Source organism: Callionymus lyra, chromosome 8 (genome assembly GCF_982586985.1).
Source record: "Callionymus lyra chromosome 8, fCalLyr1.hap1.1, whole genome shotgun sequence".
NCBI lineage: Eukaryota > Metazoa > Chordata > Actinopteri > Syngnathiformes > Callionymidae > Callionymus > Callionymus lyra.
Genome location: NC_141825.1, coordinates 16,976,578 through 17,000,197, shown reverse-complemented (window position 1 = coordinate 17,000,197; position 23,620 = coordinate 16,976,578). Strand labels below are relative to the sequence as shown.

The window sequence follows — 23,620 nt, the reverse complement described above, 5'->3', positions numbered from 1 at the left end:
GCTCCTCTCGGGCCAGACTGAAGGACAGAACGGGACACGGATCCCAGCGGAACACGGGGAAAATGCATAAACATTTGGTGCCGTGTCTGTGGATATTTGCAACTACTGGTGGTAACAACGTCCGTGTGGTTGCCATGGAGAATAATTGATAAGGATCTTATCAAAAGATAGAATCAATTTGCTGTAATTATGGTTATTTCTGATTCAGTGACGGAAACAAAACGAGTCATTTGAATGATTATTCCTTCTTATCTAAGCGCCAAGAGTTGAATAGGATAACTTTTAATTGCTTCTAAATGGTTGTAAAAATGAGGATGAATAATGAAAGCAAACAGACAGAAAAAAAATGGTGACAGTAAAACAGAAAAGCAATATTTTCTCTTTTATTGCAAATTATTGGTTTTACAAACAAAAAGTCAAATGAAGCAAACAATAATAAACAGACAACATTTTGGGTGAAATAAATGAAAAATTGAAGTGTGTGTGTGTGTCTCAGTTCATGAGTAACTCCATCTGCACCAGCCTGGCGTTCGTGTCTCCGGCCATGTTGTACGGAATAATGCCGGCGAAGGTGATGAGGGCTCTGGCTTGACTGCGGAGTATCTGTTGTCAGAAGAAGACACGTGGAGAACATTAACATATTTTCATGCCTTTAAAGTGACGTGTCTCGAGGTGTGGCAGTGACGCTGAATATCTTCTGGAGGTGGATCATTAATTTTCTTATCGGAAAGGAAAAAGATTGACTTTAAATATAACGGGTTTGAAGTTCGAATTCCAAGCCTCACCATGTCTCTGTCCTCCACGTTCCTCTGGTTGCGTCCCGGCGTTCCTGCCGGCGAGCCCTTCAGGCGCTTGTACTGCGTGAAGAGGATGTTCATGGTGGCCAGCAGCACCTCCGACAGATTGTGGCGCACCTTGAGATCGGAGCAAACGTTAGGATTTGCTGTATGGTTTTCAATGTGAAGGTGTTCGGTAGAAACCTCGTCGCTGAAGTTCCTGAAAGCCGCCACTCGCTCCTCCACGCTCTCCTGGCTGAGCGGCAGCAGCTTCAGACGCTCCATCACCTGATGCAAACACACAGGCACAGTTTTGGTTTATGAAATCAGAAATAAAAAATGTTATTGTATTCGCACAACAGCCACTGATGTTTCACACAGAAGTAATGACCTGAAGTGACCTTGCCTGGATCAGTCTCTTAATGTCACACCTGTTGGTACTGTGTGTTTAATTGAGCATTAATTAGATTTTAATGTTTCATTGTCAAACATTTCCATCATTTTTCTCCTCGTGTACGTCTCTGTATAATTGTTGACATGAATAATAATCTATGTTACTTATCTCATCTTAAACTGGCATCTTAATAGGTCACCAACATAAGAAAAGATATGTCTTTATTAGACACTAAATTAACATCAATCTGGATGTTTAGTCAAATATCCAACGGGCCACATAAAACGACTTGGCTTGATTTGGATTAAAAATAGACAAATTAAAATCCACTTAGAGCTGCTTCACCAATAATGAACAGATATGTCATAAGAATGATTGTGATACTTTGTATAAAATTAGTTATAAAGATTCAAAAACCTTTAAGTTATATTCAACATTTCCTTTGTCAATCAGCTTTTTAAATGATAATAATCAATTAATCATGATTCATATCCATCCATGTATGTGTTAATCATTCTTTTCCTCTTGTGATGTACAGCAGGTAAATGAAAATAAAACAGTGAATCGTACTCATAAAAACAACCAATTAGTTGTTTAATGTTACTACATAAAAATATTGCTACCTCACCGGGCTTCTACTACTGTTCAAGTTTTTTACATTTTTCATCTTATTTTCTGTTTTTATTTTTCAAAGTTTTCTTTCTTTTTTTCATTAAGATTCAAGAATGTTATAAAGTGAGATAATCAAAAGGGGAAAAAGGACGTCAAACCCCGTTTTGTCACAGATTCTAAATTTCTCTGAATCATGTCAGAGTTGGTAAAGAGGGAAATTCACGAGATCTACATTTAAAGCCACATTTTTTTTTAACTCAAAAAAATTCAAATCAAGTTCAGTAAACGAAAAGATGTTTTTGAGAAATTAGATTTACACGTAAAGCAGATATACGTTTGAAAAAACTCCAACTGGAGTTTGTGTCTATTTTAATGCGAAGCACTTTGGTGAGCAGCAGCTGCGTGCCTTATAAATAAACTTGACCTTGACCTAGTCCATGTCTCCAACTTGTCAGCGACTGTCCCAGAAAACTGGGATAATTGTAGTAATTTCCTGCCACCCGTGAGGTGAATCCAATCATCGTCTGCCCTTGTGGTTCTGGGTTAAACGCTACATCTTTTTAAGAGCAGCTTCCTCGGTTCTTCCTGCCCTCGACTCCCTGACGCAGTGGCAGGTTGACGCAGTGCACGGGCGGAGGAAGCACCTTTTCCACCTCCCTGTTCTAAAAGAAAATCCTCCTCAAATGAAGTAATCTTTTAAGAAGCACATCAAAGGCAGATAAAAAACGTGACCTCATTGCAGTTCGTCAGCTGCAGGCGTCTCTGCAGAGGTTTCACTGCCGCATCAGATTTTACAATCCAGACCATAAATTAAATTAAAAAAAAAAAAAAAGAACTTACATCGTACGCTCTGTCAACGTTCCCGGCGTGGTACTCGTCGAAGAACGTCATGAGGTCTAAGAGGAGGTAGAAGGTGCTGTCGATGGACTTGTCTCCGGACACGCCCTGAGAGCGATACCTGCGGAGAGAACACCTCGGTGAGTATCGCGGCCGCTTCTCACGACCGTCCGAGCGCGCCTCACCTCTCGGCGATGGCCAGCGCCATGTTTTTCAGACGCTCCTTGTTGGACTGCGGGGCGCTGACCTGGGCGATGACGGGACTCAAGAGCCGGTTCAGCAGCTCCAACACCTTATCGGGATTCTGAGGAGCAGGTGAGAAGCGGAGTGAAGCGTGCGGGAGCGAAGCAGATGGAGCGTTAAAGACAGGAGTGTCACACGGAGAGAGAGCGCCGAGTTGACGTACCCTGGCCAGCTCGTACAGCTTGACAGCTTCCTCGAACAAGCCCTTGTTCTCGGCCTCCAGAGCCACTTTACTGATGATGGCTCGGGTGTCGCCGGCAAACTTGTCTATGACTCCGGGCTGTCGGAGGAAAAATAAGTTTTACTTTGTGCTGGATTGAAGCTCGAGTGGGTGTTGGTAATCCTGGAAAACTTCCATCACCCCAAATGAATGCTTAAGAATATTAAAATTACTCATGAGTAAGAAAAAACCTTGGTTTATCTCCAGTGTTATGAGACCTCTTACACATTTCACTTTAAATTCTTTAGGCCTTTTAAGTGAAGTTAACCAACAGCAAGGTCCGCCTGAGGACACATGACATTGATTTTACAGAATTTAACATTATTAGTTAAGGGTCGATCAAATTATTATTATATTTATCTTAATAATCATATTTTCTTACTATACAAAAAGAGCTCAGACGGTTGCGTTGTGGTCTTAGAAGTTGCGGGTTCAATGTGCCCTTGTGCAAGACATTAAACCCCGATTGCTCACCTAACGGTGCGCTACGTCGCAGCCTACTCCCATCAGTGTGTGATTGTCTTTGTGAATGGGTCAAATTGTTGGAACCCGCTTTAGAGAAATGCACATGTACATTTTTATATGCCTATATAATTCATAATGTTTCATATATAAATATAAATAAATAACCATGAATATAAATCCATCTATAAATGCAAGAAAGAACACATTAAAAAAAAAACATAAATGGTGAATGTCTTCAAAAATAAATAATAATAGTTATAACAATTATAAAGTAGCAAAAATAGAAATTACATTTTTAGGATTCTGAATAGAAATCAATGAGAGACAGGGAATTTTACGCTATATTTAACATATAGAAACAGGCAAATTAAGTATTTAATTTAACAAAAATATCTTTCTGAATCGGTTCTCAATTCGACTCTTTTTCACAGCATGTGTGTCTCAAAGTTCTGTGGTGGTTTTACAACAACATAAAAGGCCTCATCATTTATAAGTTGGTCATAATGTAACGGCTTCTCCATGCATGTGTCACAAGATTAACCTTAACTAAAGAATAATTTCCAACCAAACAAGAACATCTTGTTACAAAGTGAGGTTATGAATGTCTGCTATAAAATCCAAGTGGGATTTTTTTTTTGGGACCAAGTTAAGCTGCAACAGTGGTGGAGAAAAACACATCAATTTCAAAAACATCCGCTTTATTACGCCCTCCGGGGCAGAAGCAAGTGAGCCGAGGAAAAAAAAAAAAAAAAAAGAAGTGATGAAAGATAATCTTCTTACCTTCCTGCTGCCGTCCTTCTCTAATCTCCCCAACAACATGTCAAACTGCAACAGAGACAAATTTAGAATCACATCAAACTGCCTCCAAACAAAAGTCCAAAATTAGTCTTGATCATAATGAGCTGCGAAGGTAGAGTCTGACAGTCGCACACAAAGCTGGAGCTCGACAAAAATAGAAACGAGACATTTAAATAGAACGTCGTTTGAATTAAAGTGGATTTCTTACCTCTCGACTTTCTATGACGAGTTCACTGACACAGCGCATGAACATGTTCTCTCCTTGACTGTCCTTCTCGTTGCTGAAAGAAGGACTCGTCAGAAAAAACTCATTTAATGATCAAATGTGTAATTACGAACCGTAAGAAGTAGAAGTACTGCAGTGCTTCTCTGGGATCAGTGGACTCAAACTTGCGAGTGTACAGCATCAGCAGACGGATGAAGTTGAGTCGGCGTATCATCGGAGGGTCGCCGGGCTCCTGACTCACTGAGTGGCCGAAGATTAAAAAAAAGAATTCACCAAAACTGAAAATCAAAACTAAAAAAAATAAAAGAGTGATGACTTACAAAGCTGAGCACTTTGACCCGTCGACTTCAGCAGCAGCCCCAGCTCGTACAGAACCAGCGCCGCGTGCACGGCGTGGCTTCGCAGTCTCTCCACGCGGAACAGGAAAGCCACAGCGGCCTCGAACTGAGCCGTCAGGAACAGAACTTTGAAATACAGGAAGGGCTGTTGGCTGGCAGAGAAATGTGACTCTCCTGTTGGAATGAGAATATCGATCAATTCAAGAGGAAATAAAAATCTATACGACAAATTAGCTTGATAACATTTCCATCTTATATCACTCTTTTGAATAAAGTGGTCCCTCGCCATCATTACTCGTGGTGCCAACCAAAACAGTGAATACCCATGATGCCTTTGCACACACGGTCTTTCGAGTGATTGGTCACTGCAATAATGGAATGAACATTGTATACAGGATCGTCAATACATTAAATAGTATTTCATACTGTATACAATATTTCAATTCTATGTCCATGTTGCTATGTCAAAAGTGATCGACAGCTTGGATTGGTTAGCTGGGTGGCAAAGCATTATGGGAGCTGTTCAGGTCAGGGTTGTTGAGAGAGATGGCACCTCGTATCGATGTTGATTTTGCAAGTTCAAAACATTTCTTTTATTTTATTTAATCAAAAAGAAAAAGGTTTTTACTTTGAAGATTTCGATTTCGAATGTATGAAGTTTTTTTGTTATCATACCCGACAACTAATTGCTCATCAACACTGTTTGAATGTATAATAGTTGTTGGTTTTGTTTATTTTTGTTTCTAAATGTAAAAAAAAAAAAGGCCATCAACACTATCACACTTATTGTTAGTTTTACTTATTTATTTATTAAAGTTTATTAATATATAAAATAGAAAAGCAAAAAGCAAAAAGCATTTAAACTATGGGAAATGTGTGTTATTTATTAAATCCCCCAAAAAGTAACATCAATCAAAAATTTATTTTCAAAAGTGGAAAAAGTTTTAAAGACGTTTTTTTGGATTGAAAAACTAAGAAACAAATCTATCTTTTTAAATGATATGCTTACATGAGAGTATTGTGAGCAGGTCGTCGTCATGTTAATCCAAGTGTGAGAAAAAAAAAACTATTCAAAAGAAGGAGATTACAAATGTGTCGCCAGTCGACAAAAATGTATAACATGAATCTCCAGTGAGCTCGCTACTGTTGCTATGGCAACAGAATGAAGAAAATATTGTTTCTCAGGTACTTAGTCATCAAGTTTACTTTTTTAATTACAATCCTTAATCCTCGGGCTGGCAGCAGGAAGTCTAAGGAATAGAACAGGGTGGACCATGTCAGCCATTTTATAGCCTTATCTCAAACTCGCAGCACTTTAGTTCAGAAAGCGTGAGCGAACGAGAGAGTGGAGGGAAAGAGGGAGCGAGCGATGAAGAGGAGGAAAAGGAGGGAGGATAGATAAGAGCGTGGATGTGACGGGGAGGAGGACTGCAGCAGAATGGGCGAAAAAAAAAAAAAAAAAAACGGGTACGAGCGAATGTGAGGAGGTGTGTGTAGGACGAGATGGAGAAACAGAGAAGGTGAGTGAGAATGAGTGACAGCAGACACAAAAGGACGTATTAAGGTAAAGCCAGAGAGTGACACGGACATGAAAAGACGGGAACAGACGAGACAGCAGAGGGTTGGCACTTTGAGAGAGAAATGAAGGGATGCTTTGGGCTGCGTGTCCCACTGCGAAGCAAGATGGAGGACGACGTGGATCAGTGTGCCAGGCGTCAGGGGGAGGCGAGCCACTGGGAGAAACAGAATGAGCCCTCGGGCTGCACTTGGAGAGGGAGTCGATGAGGACGAGAGGAAAGTCTTATCTAAAACCAGCAGAATCGGCTCACAGAGATGTCAGGTCGGACCACTGCCCTGAACTCTTACTTAGTGCAGGGAATACGTTTAAATCCAGCATTAGATTCATCCAGTGACGGAAGATCATTCTCTCAAGAGTTTATTAGGTTTTAAGACAAATTTATTTGATTTTCAATCAAAGACAACTAACCTCCTAAAGAGGTATCTGAGTTATAGGTTCTCAGATGACACGGTACGATTAGCAAAGAGCATAGTCGCGACTGCTGCTTTCACTTCCAAGAAAGGTTGCCAGATCTGACTGTTATTTTCCAGCCCAAGTATAAAAACTGCCCAACAAAATAAAAAAATCCAAAACACAACCTCCATTGTGTCAGAGAGTTTACAATGTGACACTGTAAAGCTTTTTATTTTATTCCCCAGAAAAATGGGTCAGAAGAAGCCAAACTTTAGGGTAGAACATTTTTTCAGAATATGGCAGGATGCCCTCTGAGAATAATATTCATCTGCATTAATGAGAGTTTTCTTTGGCAACTAGTGGAATATCAAGATAAAAGAATACATTTATAATGCAATACATGCACCGTGTTCCATCGCAATACCTCGGTTTCACAAATTTATTTTTTGTACACTAAACTGCATGTTCAAATATATTGTAGCAAGATAAAACGACAAAAGTGTTTTCAAAAATTTAACAAACTACAGAACTTAGTGCGAGGCTTAGCAATGACTCATTAGTCGCTATAATCCTGCATCTAAATTCTAGGTCTATGTTGCCATGTCAAAAGTGAACTACAGCTGTGATTGGTTCGCTGGGCGGCAAAGCATTAAGGGAGATGTTCAGGTACTAGCTACTGACAGGGTTGTTCAAATAAAATTTAAAAAATGAAATGGTCACTACGTGAATGTCTTTGAATCAGAACGTAACCTCGCGTAATAAATTTCACTTATTCAAAGATTAAATTAACAGAAACAGCAGAAATGTGGAGGCCTACCATAGTCTTCCAGCAACTGCTTCTGCAGCTGTGACAAGGTCAGTCTGTCCTGAGGAGAGCTGCTGCCGTCGTCGTCAAAACACACCTGGTTCAGCTGAACAACAAGAACATATGGAACATGAGCTGGAAAAATATTTTTGCATAAGCCGAGTGTCACGCATGCGAACAAGTGAGACGACAAACGCGCAGAAACAGCTGTTGCAAGAAGGAAGAAGCACCTTGAGCCAGAGATAGTCTTCCGTCTTGTCGGCCACTTCCCCGTGGTTATCGCCGATTTCACATTTCCCGATCAGGCAGAAGACGGCTCTCTTGTAGGGGTCAGCGCTGTTCCTGAGCGCTCGGCGGTAGTGCAGACGAAGCTTGTTCTCTGAAGTCGGGGAAAGGCTGAAGGACGGAGTGAGGATTAGGAGAGGAAGGAGAGACAATAAAACTTTATCTTGATGTCTTTACAGAAACAATAGAGATTGACTCACCGCCGGTCAGGACTGTTCACGTACTCCTGGAACCAGGTTTTGAAGTCTCCCAGCTGATGCTGCACCCGGTTGATGACTTGCATGGCGGCGTTCACGTCCCCGCAGCGCAGGCAGAAGTAGATCACGGCCCACACCGGGTGTCCCTCGATATCGCCGTCCTGTTGCAGATACAGTCGAGATTACATGCGGCTCACGCGTCGACAGAAACAGATGGTGGATCTTGAGTGAATTGTGCAACAAAGACGAGAAATCTTAAGTCACATTACACATAATTAGACATTGTGTATATTATATTTAGACTTTCTTTTGTTGTAATTGCACGGAAGGACACAGCAGTGAAACTGGCAACAAAATTGTGTTGCTTGGCAACCGTTAAAAAACACAGCATAGGGTGATTGTATATAAAAAAGTATAAATATAAATATTAGTAAGTTAAAAATAGTGCAATATAATGTAAACAGAATAATAGTGATGTTTTAAATATTGCATAGAATGAATGTATATAAAAGTATAAATATAAATAAGTAAAAATAGTGCAATACAGTATAAATATGAAAGTATATCCGGCTTTTTAAAATTTATTTAAGCAATATATTATTTTTGGAATAATTGAATTCAAAGATTTGTATATTGAAAGCTATAACAATTGTTTAATTCAATAATTTAAAGACATTTTTTTGATATACTTCTAATTGAATAAATGATTTATTTCTTTGATATATTAAATGTTCATTTTTTTCTAAATTAAATACTAAGCTACTTGATCAAACTTTTAGCCAATCATGTTGGCAGTATTATATTTACATTTTTATACTGAATTTAAAAGGCTACGAATTTTAAAAAAAAGTTTAATTTAGAAATTATATTTTTGAATTTTTGGAGTAAGAATATGAAATTGTGTAAAAGAAATGCATTGATCAAAAAATATTCGATTGTTTTATTCAATTATTCATACAGATTCAACATTTCTATGTAGAAATTGAATTATTTAGAAAAATAATCATGAAATCAAATCAAATAAAAAGAAAAATCAAAGTTTCAACATTTGAAATGTTAATTTCAACCATCCAATATTCTGATGGCACTGATATACTTCCATAATTTAATAAAAAAATATAAATATATTTTATGACTCGTGAAAAGTTAAAAATGTAATACCTGAGAGCCAGGAAGCCGTCCAGGAAGTTTGATGTTGAGGAAGCTGCGAACCAGCTGATATGTCCCGGGTACGCCTCCCAACTGAGCCTGATGAAGGTTCCCAAAAACCGTAACCATGGCAAAGTTTTTATAACTGGGGAGAGAAGACAGTAATCATCATCATCATTTCGTCGAGAGGATATTTGAGCAGCAATCATGTTTGAATTCAGCTGAAGAGTAAACAATGACTTCACCTGTTCTGCAGGAAATCGAGTGCTTGTCGCACAAAGGACATTTGCATTTCAACAGAAGTGCGACTCTTGAGCGAGTCTTTGGCAGGAAAAAGCATCACATCTGTCATCTGCTTCACCATCAGCCATAATTCTGAAACGTTCTTTTGCAAAAAACAGAAAAATCATTCAACATTTCATTTGAACCCCTTTTTTATATTTATATTCCTTCATTTATAACAACTTCCTCACCTTATCATCCAGGCTATCTGCGACAGATGAACACAAGTCTCCGAGGTTTGGTTGAACGTGACCGTTGACGATTTTCTCGTTAAAAATGTAGATCTAAAGTTAGAGGGAAAAAAGGGTTTTAGATATTGAAAAAAAAATCCTTTGAAAACATCAAGGCCATCTTGCAAAATGGTTGACGATGAAAAACAGAGCCAAGAGAATAAAGACGTTGACGAGGTCGTCGAAAAATATGACGAAGATGAGACAAATGACGCCACATGCGATGTGTCGACACATGGCAGTAAAGGAAGCAGTTCTATATGTGCCACAGCAGATGAGACAAAAAACACCAGTGAGAAGGTCAGGCAGATAACGGGAGAAATGGATGAATCCAAACTACCCAGAATTCTACACTGCTACCCGATCAATCAATAACTTTGATCTGGTCTGAGCTGCTGTGACCCCATTTCACTCCTGGTAACTGGAGCTACAGAAAGCTCTTTTATGTTCATTTTAGGCATCTTTAAACACAACATGGTACAAGAAAAAATGTTCAACCCAAAAATGTTTTTTCTGTTGAAAGGGGTGGAGAAGAAACTTTAAATGAATTAAAGCTATAGCTTAACATACAAAAAAAGATTAACCAATAAATATAACCAATTATTTTAAATCTATCTTAGTACATTTTTTTGTGTATTTCAATCCTTAATGAATCATAGACAAAAATACGAGTAAGTAAGTAAGTAGGTAAGTAATATTTATTTATATAGCGCTTTTCCAGACCAGGGTCACAGACCTGTTATAACTAAGCTTGAAAAGTGACAAGTATCAATAAAGTGCAGCTTTTCAAAGTGGTCAGAAGTATTTAGAATTATTTGGTTGTAGAGGACTCACCTGGCGACCGTACGCCACTTCCACGTTGTCAAGGGTGCTTCTTCCTGGTGGGTTCACTTCACTCACAAAGCTGGGCTACACACACATACATAAACAAATCCTGATTATTAACCAACGATTATATATATATTTTTTATCTCAAAATTCACCTTAAATGCATATTCGCAGGGCAATAAATATTACTGTATGAACAGCAATCTTGTTTGAGTTATAAGATTATATCCTGAGGGAAAGAATATAATTCTTTACTTTTAATATTACAAAATTTCCTCTAACCCATAAGATTGTTTTGTTTAATCAATAAAGTCACCGACAAATATATTTATTTTTAGATAACTAAATAAATGAAACTGCACTAAATATAGTTTTGCAAATCAAGCGGATTACCACTTGAAATGGTTTAAAGTAAAGTAGAGTAATCCAAAAACAGCTACGACCTTAAAATAGTCTTTTTTTGACAAGGAAAACAAATTGAGTGATTATTTTTAGAAGTTCAGAGTAGGAGTTGAAGGACAGAATCTTGCTCAGAATCAGAAAATTATTTTAAAAGGATTAAGATTCGGCCGAGTAATGGGGGGAAAAAAAATCGAATTAATTTTAGACATTATAGTGACCAGACCTGAATGATTAAGTTGCATTAAAAGAAAGAAAGTCAATAAAACAGCACGAAAATAGTTTTTTTTTTTACATCATCCTACAAGGTTTAGCAAGATTGTGAATCCATGAATGTAAAGACTGTTCCACTTTCTTATCCAGTTTCTCAAGACCGTTTTCTTTGAAAATAGTCACTATGGTCTCAAGGGAAAAGTGTTGATAAATTGCAGGTGATATGAAAGTAAAAACGACTGACGATCCAGTGTCCTCCATTATTCATTGTCCTATTTCCAAAGTGCCACTTCTGCATAGAACACGACTACTCAGGGTCAATTCACTGGATGTTCTCTGGCATTGCATTTTCTCTGTCACCGTTTAAACCTTTCTCCGACCGTTGTAAAGGTCCACGCAGCTCCGCCTCGTACCTCGATGTCTTGACTGAAGTCCAGCGCGTCCTCGCCTGCTCCCAGAAGTGTGTGCAACACTCTCTGCTTCACTTGCTCCCATTGGACCAGCATGGACTCCCGGTGGTACTCTTCGGCCAGCATGAACGTCTGAGATGGAAATACGATGTTTAAGTCGGGTGTACGATCCAACAAGAATGTAGACCTGGACTACGTTAGAGGTGATGCAAGATGTTCTGCAGCCTTTTTACACTTGTGTAATATTGATGCAACATATTTCGTATATAACTACAAATGCCATTACTAATTCAGACACCTTTTATGTGATGATTTTCTAGAGATTGTAACACACACACATACACATACACACTTTACATGGTGAGTTGAAGCTACACACGCAAATTAACGAGACAAAAGTGGAGATTTTAAAACTAATTGCTTTTCTTTTATCTGTGAAAGCCTTCCATTGTTTCAACGGTGCCAGCCTGCTCTCATTGTTCCGACGTTCCTTTTAAAGTACCTTTTCAGCGCGAGGTATGTAATGTTCCATATAAATACATTTGGTCGCCTCCTGTGCTCCGCCAGGATTTGCCGCCGCCTATTTTAACTCTCCACAGAGACCGCGAGTGAGATAATGGGAACATGAGATAATTGGATCCCTCCACCGATCTCCAGCTCCAGGAGATACAAATCGAGACACCATTTACTGGTATAAATTGGTCATAGCCTTGAACTTTAAGCCTCTTCAGAATTTAAGAGTCTGAGGTTAAGCTTTAAGGAGATAATAAAAAAGCGTAGCCCTCATTAAGAACTATCCCAGCTACATCAGGTGAGAGGCGGAGAATACCCTGGACAGGTCGCCAGCCCATCATGAAAGTATAAAAGACTGACTTGATAGAGTCTACCGACTCCTTCAAGAAACATCTTAAGACGTTTTTATTTGTTCAGGCTTTTCCTTTCTTGTTGTGTTATTAGTTTTATATTGATCTTTAAAGTATATACTTTATTGAATATTGTTTTGATTGTTTAAGCGCTTTGTGACCCTGATCTGGAAAAGCGCTATACAAATAAAAATGACTTACCTACTAACATACAACCAATCGTTGGCTTCAAAATCAGAGTTGATTTAAACTGGATTGGAAAATGCAACAGTCTAGTTTTGAGGCAAAAACGACTCACTTGTCCAAGTCTTGTAGTTTTTCAGTGTTTAAAAAACAAAAGCGGTGGTTTTATTCAAACATCAAATATGAATGAGCTTTCATACAAATTAGGATCAACAGTTTAATACTGGAAGCATGGATCGCCGCAGGCATTATCGAGGGACCATAACACGCAGGCTTTAAAAAACATATTTTTTCACACAAGAGTGATTTTTACCATCTTCATGTTTCCCTTCTGATAGAAATCAGCAAAAAAAAAAATGGCTTCCTTTTTAATCTTTAGTGCATTTGGTGCTCCCAACCCTTGGCACAAATCGGCTTTTCTCTCTGAGGGAGCAGCGAGATAATGGGAGCGCCGGCTAATTAAAGACAGGTCCCATTAGCTCTGCACATCAGGGAAGCCATTTCAAACTATTCCCTGCAGGTGCACAGCAGAAGGACTTCCAGATCATAGCAAACAGACATTAAAGAGCCGGAGTTTTGTTATAGTTCTGACTGAGTCGCTCCCGTCTGTGATAGTAATCTAGTTTTGGTTAATGGAGGAAGAGCAGATCCCTTTATAGTTTGATTCACATGCCCGAGAGATGCTGCGAAAAGAAATCTGTAAGACTATGAATGACCTCTCTACTGACCTCTAAAATATATATATATATATGGTTTTATTTAAACACACTGCCCTCACCAGAAAATAACCTTTCGAGTACCACAATAAACTCACTAAAAACTTTACGAATTAGACACATTGGCATGTGTTATAAAATTGAATTTGTAAAGATTAAAGTTTATTAATCTGATTATTTAATAATTACTTTTCATTGGCACACTTTTATTTTAACTTCTATTATATCAAACCACTACAATCATATTCACATATAGAAATAAATAATAGTAAAAATAATAATCAGTGACTTTTGGTTTTAACCCTTGGCTGAAATCAAATTAAAATGGTTTAATATTTAATCAGTGACGTTCTTGACTCATTTTTAATTTAAATGTTCATCTTATAGAGATATAAACGAATGTAATACAAATTTATATATGGTCCAAAATGTCTTTTGTTCTTAAAAAACTTTGAGTTCCTAACTAGTGTAACTAAAACAGAAGTTCGTCAGCAGTTGTACTTATTAGTGAGATACGGAGGCATCAGATACGAGTGGGCAGACACTCACCCTGCGGCGCGATTCCTCAATGGCTGACAGCAGGGCGTTGTCCCTCTCATTCTTCAAGAAGCCCTGAGAAATGACAGAAGCAGAAAAAAGGAAGACGACTTAGAATATCATCTTAGCTTAATCAATGAGGACAAAATAAATAAACAAGTTTAGGGATTTGCAGGGATGGGATGGGATGGGGGGGTCATTTGAGATTGATGCTTCATCCCAATGTTTCTTCTTATCATCTCCTCTGAGCCACCTGCAGCCTCGTGCACAGCTGGGATTAGTCAAATGTTCAGCCTCGCTTTATTACATATGTTCAGAGTGAGCGCCGGCGCCATTTTACAAAACGGTGCTATTGATATGGCTGCAGCCATTTTGGAGAAAACTCAAGATGGCTGCCTCTGCATATGCTCACTCCCCCCCTCTCTAATTCTTTGCGTCGTTCGCCAACTTACACAAATATAATACCAACTCCTCACCGACTGTGAAAGTCTGAGCGATCGAGTGGCACTTATGCAACAGCAGAGAAAGCAGCAGGCAGCACTTTCACAAGAAAAAAACCCATTGAACGCAGGCGGAAATAGCAGCAGCCATTTTAAGAAAACACTAAATGGCTGCAGTGAAATCCCTTGCAATTACTTAAAGCTTTTAACAAAGATTTCAAACTTCTTTGGAAGGTTATGTGTGCATCAAAGAAAGAACTGGTGAGTTTAAGAAAAACAATGGCCAGTGCTGTCGTGCTCTACATGAGAGGTACAAACCATCGCCAATAATAGGAAAAAAGCTCAACAATTGTTAGTTGTTGTTTTTTTAATTAATTAATCTTGAACAAATTGGACCAGAGAAGGAATTCCATGCGAAGCAACATTCTTTGTCCAAATATAACATGGATCTATGCTCCTTATTTATTTCTACATTCTACAATCATTATAAAACAGCTAGATAATTTCCCGAGGAGATCACCGGAGGGATCGATAAAGTTAATCTAATCTAATATGAAGAACAGGTTATTAGTAGTTATTTTCAGAAAATATTTTATACAATGCTGTGGCCATTTCCTTACTATAGTAGCATTTTGAGCATTTAACACCTACACATTTTTTTCCAACAGAAAGAAAATAGTTATGATTTATGTCAGGTTACGAAACTATACATTTGTTGTATACATTTTAAGAACTAATAAAGGTTTTGTTTTTCGCTTTTAATCTCAATATTCACCATAAATGTGAAGTCACATATACACCATAGTTTAAGGGCAAATGTGAAAACTCAACTGTACGACTCCCTTAAAGGTGAATACTTTCAGGATTGATGACACGCGGTTAAAAACCTCAACATTTGACCAATCACAGCAGAGTGGGTGAGGTTATGGTAGAATGATTTAATCTCCAGAAAAACAAAGTGTTTTCAGTGGGCGGGGCTAAAGCACATTTTCTAATGTAAATATATTTATTAAAAGAGAGTTTTGTAGAGACAGACACATGCTGATGAGTACAATAGAGATTCAAGATCCATTTAAGAGACACTTAAATCAACACATTAGTTAAACATTAAATATATACATGAATAGAGAGTTATAGTCGCATTCCTGTAAAGGATTAAGAGTGAGGCAAATTCGCTCCATTTTTGTATGCGACTGGAAATTTCAATTATTTCTCCATAGAAAACCTTTATTCCTCAGATACCGATGACCTTGAGTATGAGCCGACACCACTATCATAGCATAAAAAAAAACAACACTTGCCCCTTAAAAAACCTTTCCGAATTATCCTCGAGTGTTTTGTTGTTGAATATAATGGGTTTGAACGGAGCTAAAAAGAGAGACCAGGGTCTACAGCAGGGGTCTCCAACCTTTTTGTACCACAGGCTGGTTTGTGTCAGCATTACTTTCACGGACCTGCCTTGGGATAAAAACTGCAAAAATAAAGTGGCACGACCTGCAAAAACCCGTATGTTAAGTCTATAAAAATACATAACGCAGAATCAGCAGGAGCCCTGGGCTGCAACAAGATGGTCCCCTATAAAGTTTGGGTTTTACTATTTATCACCATTTGAATTAGTTTTTTTTGTAAAGTCTTGACATGTCACATGTCGACCCTATTACTTTGGAGAAAATGATTTCATTTCAGATAGTCATAACCAATACAACAGATTACAATCATTTCTTAATTCTTTATGTGCCACCCGGTATCAAACGCCTCGTGGACCAGTACCGGTTTCGGTGGTTGGGGACCACTGGCCCACACTAGCCTGGGTGGCTAGCATTGAAGAAAGGCAAGGACCATCCATCAAGACAACCAAGATACAATCCTAGTAATGTACTAGGAATCATACTAGCATTTATGATTTACTTTGGAGCGCAGGAGGAAATAGCACCCCAAGGAAATCCATGCGAGCACATGGGAGATACTTCACTGCTTCACCCCATAATGTGTTCTTAATGACACGGCACAGAAGATACAGTATGTTCATGAAATGTGGTATAAATGAGTTCAAGATGCACATCATGAAAGCAACATGGTAGAACAACAGCAGTCCTCGATACGCGTTATTAATTTGGATAAATGAATAGAGCACAGAGGATGTAATGGGGTTTTAAATGCTTCATCATAATGTCTCAATAAAGGATTACTACATCATTAAAAAATGTCATGGTTTGAAAATTAATTACAGAAATGTATAATTAATAAAGACAGTAAAGAGCAGATAAATACTACAATCATATAATGAATTTTCATTTTGCAGGTAAAGGTCCTATTTGAGTTCTAACTCCATTTGTTTCAGTGTTTGACCACAGGGCGTTACATAAAATACATAATCAAGGCCACAACTCATGGATAGTTAACAGCACTTACAAACCAAATGAAAGGACTCCTCACTGAAGTAAGATGAGCTTTACACAAAACATATCTAAAGCCATCAATGTGCAAACAATCTGCTTTTATAGAGCCGCTATGAATGACTACGGCGAGAACACTCGCGTCCTCAAGGTTTATGAAACAAGAGGTCTTCTGGTCTGACATTAATGGTTGTTTGATATCAGATTATGGCTCTTTCATTCACTATCGACATTTTAATTGACCTCTGCTGTCATAGGCAGAGAGAATCTTCAGACGTCGAAGCACTTTGCAAATCACTTCTGATTATACAGCTGTACAGAAGAGAGCCTTCTCTCATCACTTGTCTTGTGCCCCACATAAAACCCACCTGCTGGCTCCCCTTTTCATTAAACTTTTATTCATTTCTCTCTCTGGGTCTTATATCGCACATTGAAAGTAATCCCAATGATTTCTGTAGTAACACAACCTTAAAATTAAATACAAAAAAATCACAGTGAAAGGCAAAGACTTTATTTGTGCCACAGTGGTGAGAATTTGTGTTGTTACGCACAGAGTGCATGTACTAAAATTAATAAATAATAATTGTAATAATATAATAATAAAAACAATGAAATAAAATAAAACAATGCTTATATAGCAATACAATGTACAGTTGGAATGGAAAAAATAAATTCATAATAAGATGATAATAATATGACAACATAGTATTAATGTTCTTTATCTTTAGACTCAAGACTGTGTCATCTTCCTGTGTCATGATCCTGAGGGATCAATAAAGTTCTACCTAACCTAACCTAACCTTGTTCTTTCTTTTTATTTCTCTATGTTCTTGTTCTTATTTTTATTTTTAGGAATAATCCTCTGTATTGCTTTGTCTAATTGGAAAACAATGTCCCAAAGGAGACCTCCTGAGGGATCAATAGTTCTACCTAACCTAACCTAGTAATAAATATATAGTATAATATAAAGATAGTAACAAAAGACCTAAAGGTGAACAAGATAAATGATTGTACTTCAAAAGTGTCAAGTAAAATAAATGTTTTTTTTCCTTTTTTTATCTTAATCCGTTCATTGTAAATGACAATAAAGAGGTGGAAATTGAATATGTTGTCAACATATCCGACAGATTGATGCAACTATTACGACTTGATCTGTGACAGAAACATTGATCCTTCTGGAGATTTCTGCTGAAGAGAAAGAAATGTTACACCGCAAGAAAATTGCAAAATGGAGGCAATTCAATTTAAGACTTCCACAATGCTGCCAGAAGCAATACCAGAGAAGCTTTTTCCGAGTCATACAGATATAGAATATGATTTAGGGTACGCTGAATCAAGCCAAGTAAATGCAACCAATAAGCAGTGCAAATCGAGGCCATCGCTGCATATTCTTACGAAACAAAAATCAAATGAGAAAGTATGTTTCTGGGTAAGAGGTGACGCCGACTAGTGCCTCTTCTGGTGTCAGTAATTATTGATAAAGACTTAGTCATCACAATAGTAGGAAACAAATGCCGCATCAAAATTGGAATGAAGCCCTTTTCTATACACGAGCCACTCCCAATGTCATTTCTCAGCAGCGTGGATGTACATTTCCTCCAGACATTGCAGAACACGCATTCATTATTGCAGTGTTAAGATGATGAGGTGAAATGAAAGAAAGAACCATTAGGGTGGGTCAGTATGACGGTGACACGTCAGTGACACGGTTGGGCTGTGGCCTCCCAATATATGCTTTTTCTTCCATTTCGGCAACTTTGGCTAGAATAATGTTTGAAAAAGAATTATCTACGCTTAAATATTGTTGCCGAATTGAAAAATCTTTACATTATCTGCAAAGAAAATGGGTCGAATGAATTGAATCTTTGAGACAAGAAATATTTGCTCAATTAATTAATTAAACATCCAAAGAAAACTTAATTTGATTACATTATATACAAGTTATATATAATATATATATATAACTATAACTATATATATATATAACTTTAATAATCCTTTGGGAAAATTCCTTATGAAATGATAAAAATTAATGTTAATTGATGAGTTTAAACTCAAGTTGTATTTGAATAAAAATTGTAAAACAATTAGACAGAAGCTTATTGGACAATAATGCTATGCTGTATGTGAACGTTTCTTTGCCCCACCCCTATAATGTGCATCGTTCGCTGCAGCCCACACAGCCCAGTAACATTAATTGTGCTTACAACGACACAAAACATGACAAAATGTGTACGCTTGACTACAGAAACTACAGTTAAAGATTGTCTTGGAGCAGTAAAAAAAAGTTTCACTCCCATCATTAAAACTATAATAAAATAAAAATATAAATTGTGAATGAGTGATATAAATCCAAAAATAGTGGGACAAACGACATCTTAAATATCTACATTGAAACCTACACTCGCTATGGTTACCATGGTCACACTCTCTGCAGTCTGATTGTATGTTCAGCGTAATCGGCGGGTTCAGACCAAAGTCTGGCTTCATGCTTGTGACACAGAGTGTGTGTGTGTGTGTGTGAGGATGCACGGCGTCTACAAATCTACGCAGAGAGAAGAAGAGCGAGGGTTAAGCGAGGAATCCTGGCTGTGCGTACCAGCCCTCATGAAAGTAGAGCAAGAGGATTCTGTCCTCATTTGCCATGACACAATGAGCAGACCACTGCCCATATGCAAGTGTGTGCGTGTGTTCGCGTGGACCCCACCCTTTCCTACGAGCACAATTCCATACATTTAAAAAATGGAGTCTAAAGATATACATTGAAAGTGCACATTTTATCACAATCCGTCTCGCGTGTATATAAAATTGTCGACAGATGAAGAATGTTGAACTAACTAAAGCAAGCCGTAGAAAATACTCACTTATGTTTCCTTTTTCCTGCTGATGGACACATTTTGACACATGTCAAGAAGGAAAAACGTTTTTTTTTTTAAGGGGGGGGGGGGTGAGGGAGGGTCAGGGGGGGTTCTGTCCAGGTGTGTCGCAATCGCCCGGTCGCCTCGCTGTCCCTCGTTGCCGCTCTCCCCTGGAGCTGCAGCGCCGGCTCCATGCTGGGGTGTGTTCTCCGAGCCTCGTCTGGACCGGCATCACTGGACATCTTGTCAGCTCGCCCCGGCTTCACGAGAAGGGCGAGTGACTTAAGACGAGTGTGGAAGTGGCACATGAACACTCGGAGGAGGTGGTTTTATTGTCGGAGGGAGAGACCAAGTGGCCGCTCAGACACGGGGGGAGACGCGTGGAAAGAAACTATAGATTCATATATAGTATCTGTGACTTCAATCAGCTGACTCCCCCCCACCCCACCTTACTTTAGTCTCTCCATCCCACTCTCTCTGACAGTCTGCGCCCTCCCTCCCCCTGGCTCCACTCATTTTCTTCCTTTTTTTAAATCCATCTATGCATCCTTTCTTCCTCCCTCCCTCAGCTCAATGCAATTATAGTAATGGATTTTTCCCCTCAGTTGATGGCTTCCGACATCCTGTCTTGAAATGAGGCTAATCATGCTCTTAAGGGTCATGTTTAGTTAATGAACGGTTTGGGAGGCACATGGGAGGGAGGGAGGGATGGAGGGAGGATGGAGAGGAGGGGGAGATTCCCATATGCAGACTGGCTATAACTACACACACACACAAAGCAGGCATGTTAATTTGCACACTTGCTACACGTTCATTCACACATACTCGTGTGCTCGAGGAGAATGCATGTGCACGTGCCGCTGGAGATCCATTCATGAGTACACACACACACACACACAGACAGACACACACACAAACACACACCAGTTATCGATCAGACTCACTTACACTTTCCCAGCACACAGACCACACACACACTCTTTCTATGTTGGTCCGTCTCAGCAGATGCTCCAGGCTTAGCCGACTGCATCCGCTGAATACATGCCATCACTGCTGAACGAGGTGTGTGTGTGTGCATGTGCGTGTGCGTGTGCGTGTGCGTGTGCGTGTGCGTGTATGTGTGTGTGTGTGGAGGTTGGGGAGGGCAGAGGAAGAGAGAAAGAACCAGAGAGGATGTAAATGGCAGATGAACTGAGAGGGGAGGAAAAAACAAAAAGGGTAAATGGTGAATTAAAATGAGCGCGAGCAGACAGACGACCCAGGAGGGTGAGGTGAAGAGGAAGAGAGGGCGATACAGGAAAAGACTGAAAAGTGATATGAGGACACCGAGAGAACTATTTGCCATCAGTCGCCATTTTTCTTTTCCACCGGCCATGCTCTTCTTACTGCCTAGCTTCCTTTGTTCCTCTCCGACACGTTGCCATAGTTCGTCGTGCATTTAACGTTTTGAAATTATTATGGTATGTTTGAACTTCGGGTTAAAAAGAGTCACATCATATTAAGAAAATGAGAATTAATTTATCTAAAAAATGATGAGGATGCACCGTGGTCCTGCACGGCCGCCTCACAGCTAGACGGTTGCTGGTACGATTCCAGTTTGTATTTTCCTGCTGGTGTTTGCCTGCATGTCCTCCAGGCACCCCGGTTTCCTCCCAGAGTCCATAAATACCCTAAATTGTGCGTAGGTTTAGGTGTGTCTGTGAATGGTTGTTCGTCTCTGTGGGCTATAGACTGGTGACCTGTTAAAGGATATCATGGTAGAAAATTGATAAATAATAGTTATAATTAATGAATATCGATAGAGTATATATTATTAACATTTAGACATTATACTAGATTTGATTTAAACAACACATGGTCTTAAAAGGAGAAATTAACGGAAAAAGGGTAAGCTCCAAAAGACCCAATCCAGAATTTAATGGTTTGTTATGTTAATATTAAGAACAAGTTGAAGGTTAAATTGATTTTCTGATGAGGTCATGGTTATTTTAAAATACAAATGACTGGTGGACTCAATATATTATTAAAATCTACAGTTAAAAAGCAATCATTTCAGTTTGTTTTCCCAATGGATTCAGACTTCTTCTACTTCTTCTACAACCACTTCTTCCAAGTACTCCTCCCCCATTTCCTTTTCTCCTACTCTAATACTTTATCGCCTTCATCTTCTTCTTCTTCTCTGTCTACTTCTTCTCCTACTACTTTATTGCCTTCTCCCATTACTTCAACTAATTTATTGCTTTCATCTTCTTCTCCTACTACTTCATTGCCTTCTTCTCCTACTACTTCATTGCCTTCTTCTTCTCCTACTACTTCATTGCCTTCTTCTTCTCCTATTACTTCATTGCCTTCTTCTTCTCCTACTGCTTCATTGCCTTTTTCTTCTCCTACTGCTTCATTGCCTTCTTCTTCTCCTACTGCTTCCTTGCCTTCTTCTTCTCCTACTACTTCATTGCCTTCTTTTTCTCCTACTACTTCATTGCCTTCTTCTTCTCCTACTACTTCATTGCCTTCTTCTTCTCCTACTACTTCATTGCCTTTTTCTTCTCATACTACTTCATTGCCTTCTTCTTCATTGCCTTTTTCTTCTCCTACTACTTCATTGCCTTCTTCTTCTCATACTTTGTTGCCTTCTTCTTCTCCTACAACTTCATTGCCTTCTTCTTCTCCTACAACTTCATTGCCTCCTTCTTCTCCTACTACTTCATTGCCTTCTTTTTCTCCTACAACTTCATTGCCTTCTTCTTCTCCTACAACTTCATTGCCTTCTTCTTCTCCTACAACTTCATTGCCTTCTTCTTCTCCTACTACTTCATTGCATTGTTCTTCTCCTACTACTTCATTGCCTTCTTCTTCTCCTACTTTGTTGCCTTCTTCTTCTCCTACTTCATTGCCTTCTTCTTCTCCTACAACTTCATTGCCTTCTTCTACTACTTCATTGTCTTTCTTCTCCTACTACTTCATTGCCTTTTTCTTCTCCTACTACTTCATTGCCTTTTTCTTCTCCTACTACTTCATTGCATTTTTCTTCTCCTACTACTTCATTGCCTTCTTCTTCTCCTACTACTTCATTGCCTTCTTCTTCTCCTACAACTTAATTGCCTTCTTCTTCTCCTACAACTTCATTGCCTCCTTCTTCTCCTACAACTTCATTGCCTTCTTCTTCTTCTCCTACAACTTCATTGCCTTCTTCTTCTTCTCCTACAACTTCATTGCCTTCTTCTTCTTCTTCTTCTCCTACAACTTCATTGCCTTCTTCTTCTCCTTCTCCTACAACTTCATTGCCTTCTTCTTCTCCTACAACTTCATTGCCTACTTCTTCTCCTACAACTTCATTGCCTACTTCTTCTCCTACTGTATTGCCTTCTTCTGCTCCTACTTTATTGCCTTCTTCTGCTCCTACAACTTCATCGTCTTCTCCTACTACTTCATTGTCTTCTTCTTCTCCTACAACTTCATTGCCTTCTTCTTCTTCTCCTACAACTTCTTGCCTTCTTCTTCTTCTCCTACAACTCCATTGCCTTCTTCTTCTCCTACAACTTCATTGCCTTCTTCTTCTCCTACAACTTCATTGCCTTCTTCTTCTCCTACTACTTCATTGCATTGTTCTTCTCCTATTACTTCATTGCCTTCTTTTTCTCCTACTTTGTTGCCTTCTTCTTCTCCTACTTCATTGCCTTCTTCTTCTCCTACAACTTCATTGCCTTCTTCTACTACTTCATTGCCTTTCTTCTCCTACTACTTCATTGCCTTTTTCTTCTCCTACTACTTCGTTGCATTTTTCTTCTCCTACTACTTCATTGCCTTCTTCTTCTAATACTTTGTTGCCTTCTTCTTCTCCTACTTCATTGCCTTCTTCTTCTCCTACAACTTAATTGCCTTCTTCTTCTCCTACAACTTCATTGCCTCCTTCTTCTCCTACAACTTCATTGCCTTCTTCTTCTTCTC

The 23,620-nt window shown here is 38.8% G+C and overlaps 1 protein-coding gene across 1 annotated transcript in view; it reads right to left on the bottom strand.

Moving 5' to 3' along the window:
• Positions 1–350: 350 nt before the first annotated feature.
• nup93 (nucleoporin 93) overlaps positions 351–23,620 on the bottom strand; it is a 34,221-nt gene continuing 10,951 nt past the window's right edge. Inside the window, exons 4-22 of the mRNA XM_087797729.1 lie at positions 13,991–14,053; positions 11,683–11,811; positions 10,664–10,738; positions 9,791–9,883; positions 9,563–9,702; positions 9,330–9,462; positions 8,172–8,329; positions 7,917–8,082; positions 7,699–7,792; positions 4,892–5,083; positions 4,685–4,811; positions 4,554–4,626; positions 4,328–4,372; positions 3,026–3,142; positions 2,805–2,923; positions 2,623–2,740; positions 981–1,064; positions 786–914; positions 351–603 (exon numbers count right to left, since the gene is read on the bottom strand). Coding sequence (XP_087653855.1) covers positions 493–603; positions 786–914; positions 981–1,064; positions 2,623–2,740; positions 2,805–2,923; positions 3,026–3,142; positions 4,328–4,372; positions 4,554–4,626; positions 4,685–4,811; positions 4,892–5,083; positions 7,699–7,792; positions 7,917–8,082; positions 8,172–8,329; positions 9,330–9,462; positions 9,563–9,702; positions 9,791–9,883; positions 10,664–10,738; positions 11,683–11,811; positions 13,991–14,053 — 2,166 coding nt within the window. The 3' untranslated portion in view covers positions 351–492. The remainder of the gene's footprint in view (positions 604–785; positions 915–980; positions 1,065–2,622; positions 2,741–2,804; positions 2,924–3,025; positions 3,143–4,327; positions 4,373–4,553; positions 4,627–4,684; positions 4,812–4,891; positions 5,084–7,698; positions 7,793–7,916; positions 8,083–8,171; positions 8,330–9,329; positions 9,463–9,562; positions 9,703–9,790; positions 9,884–10,663; positions 10,739–11,682; positions 11,812–13,990; positions 14,054–23,620) is intronic.